Genomic DNA, 16,944 nt, shown 5'->3' with positions numbered 1-16,944 from the left:
GTCTCTTTGTGACCCTATTTGGGGGTTTTTTTGTGTGTGGTGGGTTGTTTTTTTTTTTTTGGCAAAGGTACTGGAGTGTTTGCCATTTCCTTCTCCAGCTCATTTTACAGATGAGGAAACTGAGGCAAACAGGGTTAAGTGACTTGTCCAGGATCACACAGCTAGTAAGTGTCTGAGGCTGGATTTGAACTCAGGTCTTCATAACTCCAGACCCAATCCTCCATCTATTGGGCCACCTAGCTGCCCCTCAGTTCTATCCTACAAAAGCCCAACAATATTCCCCCATTCAGACTGTAAGGACCTGAATCGCTAAACAGTATGATCCTATAGATCTAGTCGGAAGAGGTTAGTGAGCCTATATAAGTGAGGAAACTGAAGCAAAGCAAGGGTGATTGCCCCCAAGCTCAGCAAAGATGGGATCCGGACCCACAGATCGACAACTGGAAGATCATTGAGTCCAAACTTGTTTTTGTACAAATGGGGAAACTAAGGACAAAGGGGGTAAGATGACTCACCAAAGGTCATACTGTTAGTGAGAAGCAAAGGTGCAATTACCTTTCATCTACAGGGGGAAAGGGTATGAGCTTTGTATAGAACCTACTATGTGTCAGGTACTGTGTGCTAAATGCTTTATAATTATTATCTCATTTGGTCCTCACAAGAACTCTGGGTAGTAGGTGCTATTATTATATCCATTCAGAGGAGGAAACTGAGGTAGACAGAGGGGAAGTGACTTGCCCAGAGTGACACAGCTAATCAGTGTCTGGGGCTGGATTTGAACTTCCTATCTGAGGATTAATAAATGTTTGACTGACTGACTGACTCCCCTTGAGCATGATGCTCTATCTCCCATCCCCAGGCCTTTTTTGGGTGGTGCTCCATGTCTGGAATGTTCTGCCTTCTAACCTTTATTTCCTGGTTCCTCTGGCCTCCTTCCAGATTCAGCTGAAATCCCACCTTCTGCAGAAAACCATGCCTGGTGGTATTTGGCCATTTACCCACCCACTTAGGTGGCTAACGCTAAGATTTCTTTTATCATGGCGAATAGCTTTAAATACTGTCTGCTAGTAAGTACCTTGGAGTTTGCTGCTTGTCGAGGTTGATTCGAGGATCTGGCTGCACATAGTCACGCACTGCTCCAATCTGCCCATCCGGAGCAGAGACACAGCCTGAGTGCAGGATGCCTGGGGCTCTCTGGGGCCCAGGGCAGCTAGGAAGCGGCGGCAGTCACTGAACCACCGGCCCCCAGCTGCCTCTGCCTTGGGCTGCTCCAGGAGGTTATCCCGGCAGGCACTGATGATCAGGGGGAGGTGGTCCCGTTGGTGAGACAGGATAAAGCCCAGGGTCCGGTTGGCATGCGCAGCAAAAGCCCGGACATATTCAACCACGCCATCACCCACTTTGGCCCCAGACAGGATCCATGCCAGGGCTCTAGTGAGCCGCAGCTCCAGGGACCCCGGGGCCTGGACGTCCAGAAGAGCGGTACATCTCCTGGCCACCTCCTCGTGTCGTCCCTGCCCCATCAGGGTGGCCAGCCTATAGAGGGAGGCGGCCAGGTTGTTGGGGTGGAGGGCACTGAGGAAGGCAGCAGCCAGGGCCACAGTGAGGGAGACCACGGCCATGCCATCCCAGTGGATAGAGGGGATCTGGGCTTCTCCCCGGCACCAGGCCTCCAGCATGGAGACCACCTGCCCCGTCTGCTCCTGGCTCAGGGACTGCTGTGCCCTCTGTACCACAGAGGATGGGTGGCAGCTGAACGCAGCCAAGTAGAAGGCAGTGGCCAGTGGGAGCTCATCCAGAGTTAGGTGCTTCTCCCCCTCCTGGCACAGACGGACAGTGAGCTCCTGGGCTGACATCCCGCATTGGGCCACTTCTGGTCACATGGCTTGCTCCTTACCCTACGTGGGCACCTGTAGAATGAAGAGCAGAGAGGTCAGTGGTGACAGGGTGACGCTAGGCCTTAAGCAGGGCCAAGTTCCTCAGCCCTGACCTCCCTTGACCTCCTCTGCCAATGTTCCCCAACTAATATTCCCCTCTAAAGCCTCATCATTGCACCAAAGTGGTCCAGGTTTGTGAAGGCAACTGGTTCCTGACTGGTTCCATGTCATAGTAGTGATCACATCTGCTTTACACAAAGAAAGTCTTGGGCTTAGACCCCAAGCTGAGAGATAGATAGATAGATAGATAGATAGATAGATAGATAGATAGATAGATAGATAGATAGATAGATAGATAGATAGATGATAGATAGATAGATGATAGATAGATAGATAGATAGATAGATAGATAGATAGATAGAGATCTCCCTAAGTCTCTCTAAATATCTATGATCTATCTATCCATCTATCCATCCAGCCATCATCTATCTATCATCTATCTGTCATCTACCTATTTTTTTAAAAGTATCCTCAAACTTGCAGGCAGGAACACTTGGCTTGAATTGTCCCAGACATTTGCTAGCTATGTAACCTCAGGTAAGTTGCTTAATGTTAAAAAAAAAAATTGCTTAATGTTTCTGGGCCTCAGTTTCCTTTTCTGTAAAATGGAGTTAGATGCAATAGCCTCTAAGCTTTCTTCCACCAGTAGGTCTATGATCCAATGAATCCATGATCCGTCTCTGGACCTCAGTTTCCTCTTCTGTATCAAGGTCTTCCAGCCCTAGGCCTAGGATAATATGAAAAGAAATAGGCTTGTTCTGCTTGGTTGGGGGTGAGGCAGAACTAGTAACAAAGGGTAGATGTTGTGGCCCCTAAGTGGAATCAGTGCCTACCCAGAGAGGTAGTGGGATGTCCTTCATTCCAGGTGTTTAGGGAGAAGCCAGATGATCACTCATCTGGGAACTTCAGAGTCATGAGGTCCAACCCCTTTATTTTACAGACGAGGAAACTGAGGTTCAAGAAAGCTAAGGTTCAAGGTCATATGTGGGAATTCTTGTTCACTGACCAATTGGACTCAATGGCTTTTGAGAGCCCATCTATTCACAGGATCACCGGGGGTGTAAAGAATTAATTGTTATTTGAGGTTTTTATGCCTCAGCACGCACCGGCCTGGGGCTCCACAAACAGCACAGTGCTCCACCCACTGGCTGTAGCCATTGCCAGGGCTCTGGCACCTCACATCATCACCACTCGCCGATGCCTACATGGACCTGGCAAAATTATAATGATTGGAAGCTTAGTGAGGGCAGTCATGTAACTTACAGAGCGGCCATCCCATTGGCTGGGACTGTGTGGGGTGTTTCTAGGTTTGGGGGAGGAGAATTGGGCATTCTAGGTGGAAGCTGGAAAGCAACAGGTGTTCTCCTGCGTGTTTTCAGCTGATTCCTGGGTGGTGGTATTTTTTCAGGTATTATAATTTCCCTTTCCCCATTTTATTTCCTTTCCCTTGATCCTACTGATCCTGTTTGTGTGTGTTTTTTTTTTAAGTTCGTTCTTGTTAAAATAAATCTTGTTCTGTTTTGAGGGAGGCTGCCGGTCTTCTTCCTTGCCCCAATATTGCCGCGAGCCACTTAGCTAGCACTCCCCAATTAAAAATCGGTCCCCACAGGGGGGACACCTGTGATTCCATCAATACAATCCCTCTACAAAGGAATGAATTCATGAACAAAAATCATTTATTAAATGCTTATTATGTGCCAAGCACTGTGAGATGTGCCAAGGACATAACTACAAAAAGAAAAACAGTCCCTGCCCTCAAAGAGTGTATATTCTAATAAGGAAAGACAACATGTGTAAACAACTCTTATATAACTTGTAGTCAGAGAATTGTCTTGGAGATGAAGTGATATATCCAGGGTTCCACAACTAGTATGCCTGTCAGAAGCCAGCCTAGAGCCCAGCTCTTCCTGACTGTGAGACTGAGCCACTATCTACTACACCATACTGCCTTTCTCATGGAATTATAGAGGCAGTGCTAGGAAAGACCTTGGAGATCATCCATTCCAGTCCCCTCATTAAGGAAAGAAAAATAGAAAAAGAAAAGAAAAAAGTTACATGACCATTTTATTCTACCTTTAAAAGGAATAGCAAGTTGTACCATAATAAATTTGCAGTTTTTGAGACAATCATCTTTTTTTTTTCTATTCAACTATGTAAATGCTTGCTTTATTTCTTAAGTTCAGACACACACACACAATAACAGGACCAGAGATTTAGGTGACTGACCCAACAAGGACACACAGCTAATTAGGCTCAAATTTTGGCTTTGTCACTTCCTACCTACGTGACTGTGAGCTGATCATTTAATCTCTCTGAGTCTCTCTGGGCTCAGTCCCTCAACTGTAAAATGAAAAGGTTGGGCTAGCTGACCCCTAAAGTTCCTTTAACATCCTCATTTCCATTCTTGCAAAGGACCCACTCTCTCCACAGGAAACGTGGACTTCAATCCTGACCTCTCTCTGACTCTCCTTAGGGTGAACCTAGTCTGATCAACCTCTTAACCAGGCTTCCATTACTCTTTCAGCTCTTTACATCAGCTCTTTCCTCCCTATTCCTTATTCCCTCAGAGGCACTCTTCCCTCTGCCCTCCTCCACCCCTTTCTAGAGCCCTATACTATTGTCTTCCTCATCAGAATATGAGCTCCTTGTAGGCAAGCAGTCTAGGTTGCTTAATTTTGTATGTTTGGTACTCTGCCCAGTACCTGCAACATAATAAACACAATAATTCTCTCTCCATCCTACTCTCCTATTCCTTCACACACAGTACATACTTAATAAGTCTTTATTGAACTGAAATGAGAAAAATGAGTCATTAAACAATAGTTACTCACAGTTCCTAGTTGTTGTTGATGTGTGTATTTTAAGAGATTGTGGGAGGTTACATCCTAGCTCCCCACCAGCTCCCAGCTCTAAGGTCTGAGGGGAAAAGTACTGGCCCAGACACCCATGGCCTGCACACCACACCCTTCAAACAAGCCCTGCCCAAGGCAGGTCCATGGAAACAGTGACTCCCACCCTCAGCTAGCAGGTCAGACAAGGAGTATTTACTCTGGGAGAGGCTGCCCTGTTAGCTTTAGAGGGGAGAATTGGCTAGAGCCCCTGTATGCTGATTGGCTTGTGTCCTGGTCTCTTGGGATTGGGGCTGGAAAATTGGTGGAGCAGGGATGGATAGAGGGAACCACCCCAGAGCCATTGATGGGAATCACGGAATGACCGTCAGGGGTCATCTCTGAGGGCCGTTAGCTGAGCCAGAATCCTCTCTGTAACATCTCTATCCAGCCGGCAGACACCTCTATAGGATGGCTCCCAGGGCAAAGTCGGGGATTCCTCAATCCTCAGGGTAGAGAGGGATGCTGGATGGCCTCATTGGAAAAGCTTAGTTCTTCTGAATGAAGGAAAGGAAAGGGATGGGGAGAAAGAAGTTGGAGAATGATTGGGAGAACAGTCTCTGTTAGAGGCGGGAGAGGAGGAGACAGGGATTTCAGGACGATCCAAGAAGCTTGGGGTCTCTACAGCTCTTAGAGGTTTGGAGAGGCACCGAAACGTCTGTGCTTCCTCAGCCCGTGCTTCTCTGTGGTTCTCTGCCTGCTGTCACCTCTTGTCCAGGGCCAGCATGGTGCCCTCCAGCCCAGGCCAGCTCAGCGCAGCGCAGCGCAGAGTACCCCGGCCCAGCTCAGCTCAGCCTAGCACAGCACACCGCAGCCTATCCCAGTGCATCCAGCCCAGTGAACCCCAGCCCAGTGCACCCCTGTCTACCTCAGCCTCTCCAGGTACAGCGCGTCTCAACCTGGCCATACTTACGGCTCAGCCCCGTGTACCCCAGTTCAGTGCACCCCAGTCCATCCCACAGCCCAGGCCCTGAGCTTCCTAAGGACTCACGTCTGTGGGGGCTTTCCGTGGGCCCCGTGCCAAGAAGTAGGAAGGACGCAGCCTGCGCACCTGGGGGTGGGGGTAGGAGGAAGGCGGTATCCGCTAACCCTGCGGGTCTACGGGCCTACGATCTGTCCCTCCACGTGGGATGTTTCCCGGGAGATCATCAACAGTGCTCTGGCAGTCTCTCCCCAGCCTAGCCCAGCCCCGGTTGGCTGCAAGCCCAGCCCCCATCCCTGTAGGCATCTTCACTCGGCCCAGCAAATCCTATCTGCTCAAACAGTGCCTAAGACGTCTAAAGCAGGGCTTCAGCGCCTCCGCAGCCCCTCCCCTCCTAGCACTTTTCAGCCCCAGTGACCCGGGCCAGGAAAGGAGCCGAGGAAGCACCAAGTGACTAAGGAACTATCCAGGACTTGTAAAGACTCCTGCCTGCTGGTGCTTTCACCCACAAGAGGACCCAGCAGAACAGTGCAGCTCCCCAAGAGGGAGGCATCCTCTCGGAGGGAAGTTCGCCCCCGCCGCTAGGCACTGGCCACTGGCTTAAACTAAGCCTAGGGGAAGGGGCCCCTACTTCTTGCGGAGGCAGCCCATGCCACCTTGGGACAACTGGAAAGATCAGTGAGTTTGTGTTCTGTCTAGCCCTCCACTGGTTGCCTTGGGGGCCAAGAACAAATGGAATACTTCTGTCTATTCCACAACACTAAAAACAGTGGGAAATAGCTATAACGTCCCCTCACTCAATCTTCTCTTCTCTCTTCCTCTCTTTAAACAATTCTCATATGACATGGACTCAAGGATCTTCACCATCCTGGTCATTCTCCAGTTGATCATAGATCTTCCTAAAATGCAATGGTCAGAATTCAATATAATCCTTCAGATGTGGTCTGATCAGGGAGGGCAAAGGGCAGTGACTCTATCATCTCTGGGTCCTCTCTGCTACACTTCTCAGTGAAGTGGGCCATCCTCTTGCCTTTTTTGGCTGCCATAGCAAACTTATCTTGAGGATGGCCCACTTCATTAACTGTCCCCCTCCCAGGTTTCCCCCCATAACTGGTTTTCCTTTTGCTTATGAAACTATTTTTAAAATTATTTTTTCCATCAAGGAAAATCCATTTTCTTTGCCTTCCACCCCATACTGGCCATCTCATTGAGAAAGAAAAACAAAATCCCTTTTATAAACATGTATTGTCATGAAAAATACATCCCTGAATTAACTATGTCCCCCAAAATGCATCTCATTCTGCCCTGAGTTGATCTATATGGGGAAGAACCTCAGATTTTAAAAAATGTGCATTTCTCTAATTATAAGTGACTGAGAGCATTTTTCTTATGGATAATGATAGTATCCCTTTCTTCCTTGGAAAACTACCTGTTCATATCCTTTAACTATTGATCAGTTGGTAGTAGTTATTGTTCAGTCATTAAAGTCACGTCCAATTCTTTGTGACCCTAGTTTATTGTTGTTGTTGTTGTTGTTTGTAAGATACTGAAGTGATTTGCCTTTTTTTTTCTCTAGCTTATTTTACAGATGAAGAACTGGGGCAGACAGGGTTAAGTGACTTGCCCAAGGTCACACAGCTACTAATTGTCTGAGGGCAGATTTGAAATCAGGAAGACCAGTCTCCCTGACTTCAGACCCAACACTCTATTTGCTGTGCCAAGAATAGTTTTTATAAATTTGAATCACTTCCCTATAGGTCTTAGAAGTGGAACCTTTTTTGGGGGGGGGTTTGAGGCAATTGGGGTTAAGTGACTTGCCCAGGGTCACACAGCTAGTAAGTGTCAAGTGTCTGAGGCTGGATTTGAACTCAGGTCCTCCTGAATCCAGGGCTGGTGCTCTATCCATGCACCACCTAGCTGCCCCAAGGTGAAACCTTTATCAGAGAAGCTTACTTCAAGGATTTTCCCCCCATTTGCCTTCTCTTGTAATTTTAGCTGCATTGGTTTTGTTTGTGCAAATATTTTACATTTTATGTCATCAAAATCATCCATTTTGCTTTCTTTTATCCTCTCTGTCCCTAATTTGGTCATAGGCTCTTCCCATATGTATAGATCTAATAAGAAAATGTCTCTCTTGCTCTTCTAATTTGCTTATGATATTACTTTTCATATCTAAATCATGTACTAATTCTGGGCTTATCTAAGTATATGATCTAAGTTGCTGGTCTATACCTAGTTTCTGCCAAACTTTCCCATCAGTTTCCAGTTTTCCCATCAGTTGTTGAATAGTGAGTTCTCCACCAAATAAATCTTTGGGTTCATCAAACACTAGGCAACTATGACCTTTTGGTTAAGCTGCTTTTAAAAATTCCTTTTTATGACCTGTGAGACACTAGGCAGGTAACACGGGTTTATTTCTTTGGGCCTTGGCTTCTTCCTCTACGAAATGAACATAGTGGGACCAGACAGTCCAATTCTATGTTCTGGTGCCTGATTGTAGGATGGTTACAACCCTGGGGGGTTTTAAAGTCATATTTGTGTTATTGTGGTTCCTAGAGTTGTTTAAAACCTCTTTGGGGAGGGACATCATTTTTTCTTGCTGTCATTACTTTTACTGTAATGTTAACAGAAAGTATTTGAACCTAGTTTGTCCTGTTTGATGAGGTTTCAAGTCCTGGCCCCTACCTACTGTGTCACCTAGCCTTGTCCTATAACCTTGATTTATCAAAGGCTATGTTAGAGAATGCTGGCAAATCTTACCAAGCTACAAAGGATCCTGGGCATGTGCCTGTCCCAGGGCCAGCCCAGATCTGTTCAGGGACACTAATTACCAAAAACATGGCCATTTGTGAAGAATTGTGATAATACCCTGGAGGGTCACTGTCTGTCTGTGCAGAGAACAGTCATGGAAACTGGAAATATTCAGATTATCTCAAAGATGCTAAGGGACACTGGGGCAAAGGTTGGGGATGAAGAGTGAGTGGAGTTAGAGATGAGCAGATGCCCCATCTTACCCTCCTCATTTTAGGGACTTGTGGATGAGATTCTAAATTTTCAGATTTATCAGGCCTCTTGGAGGGAAATCAATAGCACCTCTTTCTTTAAAAAAAAAATAAGCAATTTTATTTATAGTTTTGAGTTCCAAATTCTATCCCTCCTTCCCTCTCTCCCCTCCCCACTCCCTGAGGTGGTAAACAATCAGATGTGGGTTAAACATGTGAAGTTATGTAAAACTTACCATATTAGTCATTTTGTGTAAGAAAATTTGAACAAAAGAAAAAATGAAAGAAAGTGAAAAACAGCATACTTCGGTATATGTTCAATCAATATCAGTTCTTTCTTTGGAAGTGGATAATATGCTTCATCATTAGTTCTTTGGGATTGTCTTGGATCATTGTATTGCTGAGAAGTTAAGTCATTCACAATTCTTCATCAAACAATATTGCTGTCTCTGGGTACAACATTCTCTTGGTTCTGCTCACTTCACTATACATCAATTTATATATAAGTCTTTCCAGGCCTTTCTGAAATCATCCTGCTTGTCATTTCTTTTAGGACAATAATACTCCATCACCATCATATACCACAGCTTATCTAGCTATTCCCCAATTTATGGGCATCCCTTTGATTTCCAATTCTTAGCCACCACAAAAAGAGCTAATAGCACCTTTTTCTACCAGGGGTGCTATGAACTGCAGAACTCACAAAATCCCAGAACCACAAAATCTCAGGGCTAGAAGAGACCTCAGAAATCAACTGCTCCAACCAATAATGAGAAGAGTCCTTTCAACACCATGCCTGAAAAATGATCATCCATCCATCCATCCATCCATCCATCCATCCATCCATCCATCCATCCAATCATTGCTTACAGACTGCTGCTCCAGAGATGCCATGCTGAGATGGTTAGTGGTCCTTCACCACTGAAATATACATTAGCCCAGATGTGGTCTGATTAAACAGGTGCAAAATAAATACTTAATGGAGCAGCTGAGGGGCACAGTGGATAAAGCACTAGCTCTAGAATCAAGAAGACTCATCTATCTGAATTCAAATCTGACCTTGAGCACTGACTAGCTATGTGACCCTGGGCAAGTCACTTAACCCTGTTTACCATAGTTTATTTATCTGTAAAATGAGCTGGAAAAGGAAATGGCAAACCAGTCCAGTATCTTTGCCAAGAAAACTCCAACTAGGGTCACAAAGAGTCAGCCACAAGTCAACAACAACAACTGTGTTGATTGATTCATTGGGTAGAAGATGTGGAACTAGATCCTTGCACTAACCTTGGGGCTCATATAGAGCAGTGGAGGTATTGTAGTTCAGTAGAGATTATACTGACTCTTAGGTCAGAGAACCTGGGTTCAAATCCTATCCTTGATACTTGCTACCTATATGACCTCATAGTCACCTCACCTTCATCAACTTCTATTTTCTTATCTGTAAAATGAGTAGAAGAAAAGAAGTGAAGAAGCATTTATTGAGCACCTACTATAAGTATATATACATACACACACACACACACACACACACACACACACACACACACACACATATATATATATATATATATATATATATATATATATATATATATTTGTAAATGTATCATCATTTGGCCTTCACAGAAACCCTGGTAGTATCATCACCTCCATTTTACAGTTCAGGAAATTGAAGCAGATAAAGGTAAAATGACTTGCCTCAGGTCACATCGCTTGTAAGTATCTGGGGCAGGATTTGAACTCAGGTCTTCCTCATCTAAGCTCCATGTTCAATCCCACTAAATCATCTGGCTGCTTTGAGAGTAGGGACCATAGTTTTTTTGTCTTTCCTTTTATTCCCCACACTTCATATAGTGCCTAGCACATAGTAGGTGCTTAATAAATACTCACTGACTTATATGGATCTCATGCTACTCTAAAACACCCAGGACTGTCAATCACACTATCAGGTACAAAGGTAAAAATGCAATAGATAGAGTCAAATGTCCTGGGCTGAATTCTTTCTCTCCTGCTTACTAGATGTGTGACCTTGGACAAGTTATCTTACCTCTAGGTCTCAGTTTCCTCATCTGTAAAGTGAAGGGGTATGACTAGCTGGTCACTGAGGACCCTTCTGGCTCTCCATGGATGGTCCTATTATTCTTTTCTGTCTGACCAGGTGTTGATGAAGTACACTCAGAAGAATGTCTCACAGGCTCTGCAGGCAGCCGCAAAGCACATAGACTCAAGTGTGAATCATGGCCATGTCATAAGTCATCCACAGAGCTATAACTGGGGTAGGGCAGTCAGGTCTTTCTTTAGGGACTGGCACTTCCTTCCCAAAGCTCTACCCCTGTGCCTCACAGTCCTCTATTAGCCCCTAGGAGAAGGGGGATCCCAGGAAATGGTAGGAAAGTAGTGGTGATGGGTTGTTGGATTTCAGAGGAAAAGGGAAAGAGGTTGGGTTATTCCCTCTTTTGGTGCTCTAGGTAAGACTTTCGCACAATTCACCCTCAAGAACTGAGGTTCTCAGTTAGTGTTCTGACCACCAGGCTGCATACGCTAAGGCATCCCAGTATCCTAGGTTTGTAAATCAGAGGGACCCTGGAGGTTAACCAGTCCAGTTATTTTATCTGACTGATGAGGAAACAAATGTCTGACAAGATAAAGAAACTTTCTCAAGGTCACGTGGCAAGTGATAAAACCAAGCTTCAAGGACCTCTGATTCGAAATCAAATCCTCCTTTCTCTCCACCTCACTGCCTCCCTGTCCTTCTCTTGAGTCCTTATTCTCTCCTTCCTGGACTATTACATTATCTTACTTAGTGCCCATTCTTCCTGTCTCTCCAACCCATCTTCCATACAACTGCTAGAATATTTGTCCTAATTAGTTCCAGTGTGACCATGTTCCTATCCAGATGAAGAAGCTTCGGTGGCTCCCTATTGCTTCTAGGGTAAAATCCACGTTCCTTAAAGAGTTTCATATTCTAGAGGGAAATGTGATTTTTGAGTCCTTTCCTGACCTAATTCCATCTTGCCTTGGTTTTGGGGTGGGGCTACTCCTAAGGAATAATCTACAGCCTTGCTTCTCCCAAGGCAGGGGTTTCTGTCAAGGTAGAGAGCAAAGAACTCTTCATATGGAGTCAGGATCTGGGTTTGAATCCTACCTTGGTTACTATCTGTGTGACCTTGGGCAAGTACTCTCTCTCATTGGGGGTCTCTGTATAATAAAAAATAGAAACTAGTTACTTTCTAAAGTGCCTTCCTGCTCTAAAAAGGAATGGGGGTGGGGGAGAGAGTATAATACTAGTCTGATCCCCCGGAGGGTCTTCAAAGTAGCCTGGCCACCTTCTAGGCAGCCAGAGGTCAAGGCTCATCTTCCTGAGTTTAAATCTGGCCTTAGACACTTATTTAATGTGTGCCCCAGGACAAGTCACTTAACTCTATTTGCCTTAGTTTCTCTGGCTGTAAAATGAACTAGAGAAGGAAATGACAAAACACTCCAGTATCTTTGCCAAGAAAACCTCGAATGGGATCACAAAGATTCAGATATGATTTAAATGATTGAACAACATCGGGCCTCTAGAGCTTAGCCTAACACATAGTAGGTGTTTAATAAATGTTTATTGATTGATTGATGGAACCTGACTGAGTCATTTCACCTTTGTCTCCCTCATTTTCCTCAGCTGTAAGATGTGGACCATAAGAGCATCTGCCTCCCAAGGTTATTGTGAGAATGAAATGAAAAAATGATTGTAAAGTGCTTAGCACAGTGTCTGCACATAGTGGGTGCTTAATAAATGTCATTCTCTTCTCTTTTCCCTTCCCTGCTATGTGGATGACCTTGTTAGTAATGGAACCATGGCCTCAGGAGCTTGAATACCAGCAGCATGAATCATGAGCCTGCCCCTGACGAAAACACAGACTTCTCTCTGGACCCCAGACTCTTGGGTTGTGGCCTGACCCTTTTTCTCAGCTCCATTGCCACAAATAGAGTTGTCTTTCTCCCTCCACCCTTCCCCTCTGTGCCTCAGTACGATTGATGAAGTTTGTGACAGTTTATTAAGAGATTTCCCATTACTTTGCTTTGATTACTTTCATTTTAATTACCCTAATTAGCCACCAGGCTATAATTGAGAGGGGCTGTCACGGCCGACCATAGGTGTTATTGTCAGAAAAGGGGGGAGCTAGGCTCAGAGCAGAGCCATTCCACATTAGAAATCACATTAGGCCGAGCCAAGCTGATCATACATCGCCTTCCTGGCCTCCGGGGCTGCCATGCCAGGAGGGCCCGAAGGTGCCAACCAAATGAGCCTGGCAGTCTCAGCGGATCCAGAGCCCGTGACACAGACGCATTACCCCTCCCTCGCCATGAGGCTGCCAAGCAGGGCTGCCACAGAAGCCCGAAGGACATAGAAATATGATGTTTTCTGAGAATAAGTGCAAGTCCTCACAAAGTCCTTTGAAACTTTCATCGCATCAGGTGAAAAGACTGGAAAGGACAGGCATTGGGAGTCAGAGGACCCACGTTTGAAGCCTACCTCTCATTAACCAGTTGGCACAATGGACAGAGTGCTAGGCCTGGAGTTTGGAAGACCTGAGTTCAAATTTAGCCTCAGAGACTTATTGGCTGTGTAACTTTGGACAAGTCACTTAACCTTTGTCTGCCTCAGTTTCCTCATCTGTAAAATAAAATTGGACTAGATGATAGGTTCATTGATTTCGATCTGAAAGGTCTTAAGATGCTGTTTTGTCTGAGGCCCTCATTCTACAGAAGAAGAATGAGTCCCAATGGAGGTGACTTGACCAAGGTCAAACAGTAGTACTCATCAGAGGTGATATTTGAACCCAGGTCTTTTGACCCTGTAACCACTGTAGATGGTTATTATAATCTGTGAACAGCACTTTTTTTTTTTTTTTGCAGGGCAGTGGGGGTTAAGTGACTTGCTCAAGGTCACACAGCTAGTAAGTATCAAGTGTCTGAGGCCGGATTTGAACTCAGGAACTCCTGAATCCAGGGCCGGTGCTTTATCCACTGCGCCACCTAGCCGACCCCCGTGAACAGCACTTTCAAAGTTGATGTATTAAAGCCTAGGATTACAATGTGTGAGGTAACATGGGGTCATGGATTGAATACCATATATCCATTTTATGGGTCATTTCCTGGCCAAATATTTGCTCTCTTTGTGATCCACATGTTGACCTCCCTTAGGGGTCAGAGAACTGATTCTGGAATCAGAAGAGTTGGGTTCAAATCTCCCTTCTGCTATTTTCTACCTACATGACTTTGACCAAATTGTTCACCCTTCAGGGCTTCAGTTTCCTCATATGTCAAATGAGAGGGTTGGACTAGATCCGAGGTCTCAGGTCCCTCCTATCTCTAAAATTGTGACCTTATGAAGTAACTTCCCCTCTCTGGGCCTCAGTTTCCTTATCTGTAAAATGAAGGAGTTGGGTTAGATGACATCTAAAGTCCCTTCTGCTCTGGTTCGAGGGTCCCATGGTTGTCAAACAGAAGACCCAGCTGTCACCGGTCCACTCTCAAAATCTTTCCAGCTTTGCTCAACCTATCAGAGCTCACCCTCTACTGGCAAATCTATTGGGAAGCCAGGCTCACATCCAGGCTGTGGTAAGTCTTCAGAGAAGGACTTTTAAGGTGGAATGCAATGGACCAAGATTCAATCTACACACAACTTATCTTGTGAGGACAAATCTGTACAATGAGGAAGGCTGTAACCGCGTCTAGGTTTTTCCTCCACCAAACCAACCCATCTTTTGCCTGCTTTCTGCTATCTGCTACTCTCTAGTATCATAGCTAGCTTTTTTTTCTTTTTCTTTTCTTTTTTCTTTTTTGGGGGAAGGCAATGAGGGTTAAGTGACTTGCCCAAGGTCACACAGCTAGTAAGTGTCAAGTGTCTGAGGCTGGATTTGAACTCAGGTCCTCCTGAATCCACGACTGGTGCTTTATCTACTGTGCCACCTAGCTGCCCCCATAGCTAGCTTTTGTCCTGTCTCTCCTCTCCTCCTTTTGACTAAGCCCTTTGAGAAGGCCATCTACAATTGATGCTTCCATTTTCCCTCTTATACTCTTCAAGACTTTCTGAGGTCTGGTTTCTAGCCTCATCAATCAGTTGAAAGTGCTCTAAAGTTACCAACAATCACCTAATTACCAGATCCCATGGCTTTTCCTCAATCTTCATTCTTCTTGACTCCTTTGTAGCCTTTGACCTCTTGGTCATGCTCTTCTCTTGGTTTGCCTTCTCTCTCTAGATTCCTATGATGACACTCTCTTCTGCTTCTTCTATTGTTCTGACCATTCCTTTTTTATCTCCTTTTGCTAGATCATCCTCTGGGTCACGCCCATCCACAGGTCCCCCAAGACTCTGTCACCTCCCTTTATGCTATTTTTCACCATGATCTCATCAGCTTCCATGGATTCATCTATCACTTCTACATAGACGTTTCATACATCTCCTTCTCCAGCCACAACCTCTCGTCATTGCATCTTCAACTTCCTATTGGACATCTCCAACTGGTTAATCTCAAATTCATCATGTCCAAAACTTAATTCATTACCTTTTACCTAAAATCTTCCTTTCTAACCAACTTTACTATTACTTTTGGGGACACTGTCATATTCCCAGTCACCCCAGTTTGCCCAACCTCGGTGACATCCTTGATTCCTCACTCACTCTCACCCCACACGTCCTTTCTGTTGCCAAGTCTTATTAACTCTGCTTTCACAACCTCTCATCCCCTATTACATCCCCTTCTCTATAACAGCCCCCACATTGGTGCAGACCCTCATCCCAATAACCTCCTAACTGATCCCCCTGCCCCACCTCTCTCCTCTCTCCATCTATCCTCCACTTAGGGACCAAAGTGATTTTTCTAATGAGTTCCAATGGCTCTCTATTATCTCCAGGAGTAAATATAAAGTTGTGTTTGGTTTCCAAAGCCCTTCCCAACCTGCCCCCTCCCACCTTCTTAGTTTTCTTACACCTTACTCCCTCCTGTGTATTCATCAATCTAGCCACATTGACCTTAGAGCTATTCCTCTCACCTGACACTCCATCTCTTGACTCCAGGTATTTTTCCTGGCTGTCCCCTGTGTCTGGAATGCTGTCTGTTTCCACCTCTTTTTCCTGGCTTCCTTCAAGACTCAGCTCAAATTCTACTTTCTGTTGGATGTCCCTCCCACTGTTAGGGCCTCCTTTCTCAGATTACCTCTCATTTACACAGCATACATCTTATATGTGCAGAGTTATTTGCATGTTTCTCTTCCAATAACATGTATGCTCCTTAGCATGTAACAAACACATAATACTGAGGTTATTAATGTGAATGTATGAATTTAAGAATATTATTCTGAGAGGGGGAGCTAGGTGGCACAGTGGATAGAGCACTGGCCCTGGATTGAGGAGGATCTGAGTTCAAATCCGGCCTCAGACACTTAACACTTAATAGCTATGTGACCCTAGGCAAGTCACTTAACCCCAATTGCCTCACTAAAAATTTTTTTAAAAGATTATTCTGAGAATAGGTCCTTCAGCTTCCTCAGAATGCCAAAAGGGTCTGAGATATTAAAAAAAGTTAATAGCCCTTGGCTTAATAAATGCTTCTTCACTGACTTCCCAAACACTCATATCCTTTTGGGGGGATGGACCAGTCTGAGGTGGAGAGTGAGGGTGTTGTGATAAGCTGGTGCATGAGGGATGGGAGAGAGAAACAGTGGTCAGGCCAGCAGCAGTGCATTGATGGCCAAGACAAAAGGATGCAGTCCTCGCTGCCTCTTTCTCTACCCACTAGGTAAGACTACTGAGCTGGAACCTTCAGAGACCATGTCTACTTTGAACTCAGAACTTGTAGCTCAAGATATAGGTTCTTGTGTCTATTATGATGAAAGAAACAGTATTATGTAGGTGAAAGAATCTCAGAAACAGAGAATCTCTGAGTCAAAAGAGACTTCAACATTCATCTGGTCCAACGTACCTGAACAAAATTCCCCTCTACAATATCTTTCAATGAAAGGCACCCCAGCCTTTCCTTCTCCAGGTCGTTTTACAGAAGAGGAACCTGAGGTAGACAGAGTGAAGTGACTTGCCCAGGATCACACAGTCAGGAAGTGTCTGAGGCTGGATTTGAATTCAGGCAGAAGTCTTCCTGACTCCAGGTCTGGCATTCTATCCACTTAGCTATGCTTAAAGACGTCCAGTG

At 45.2% G+C, this 16,944-nt stretch overlaps 1 protein-coding gene across 1 annotated transcript in view; it reads right to left on the bottom strand.

The window, feature by feature from the left end:
* TTC34 (tetratricopeptide repeat domain 34) overlaps positions 1 to 4,879 on the bottom strand; it is a 63,946-nt gene extending 59,067 nt beyond the window's left edge. The window contains exons 1-2 of the mRNA XM_043990653.1: positions 4,769 to 4,879; positions 1,076 to 1,910 (exon numbers count right to left, since the gene is read on the bottom strand). Of these exons, the coding sequence (XP_043846588.1) occupies positions 1,076 to 1,856 (781 nt within the window). The 5' untranslated portion in view covers positions 1,857 to 1,910; positions 4,769 to 4,879. The remainder of the gene's footprint in view (positions 1 to 1,075; positions 1,911 to 4,768) is intronic.
* Between the last annotated feature and the right edge of the window lie 12,065 nt (positions 4,880 to 16,944).

Source organism: Dromiciops gliroides, chromosome 3 (assembly GCF_019393635.1).
Source record: "Dromiciops gliroides isolate mDroGli1 chromosome 3, mDroGli1.pri, whole genome shotgun sequence".
Classification (NCBI taxonomy): Eukaryota; Metazoa; Chordata; class Mammalia; order Microbiotheria; family Microbiotheriidae; genus Dromiciops; species Dromiciops gliroides.
The sequence above is the reverse complement of the archived record's forward strand: the minus strand, read 5'-3'. Positions and strand labels throughout refer to the sequence as shown.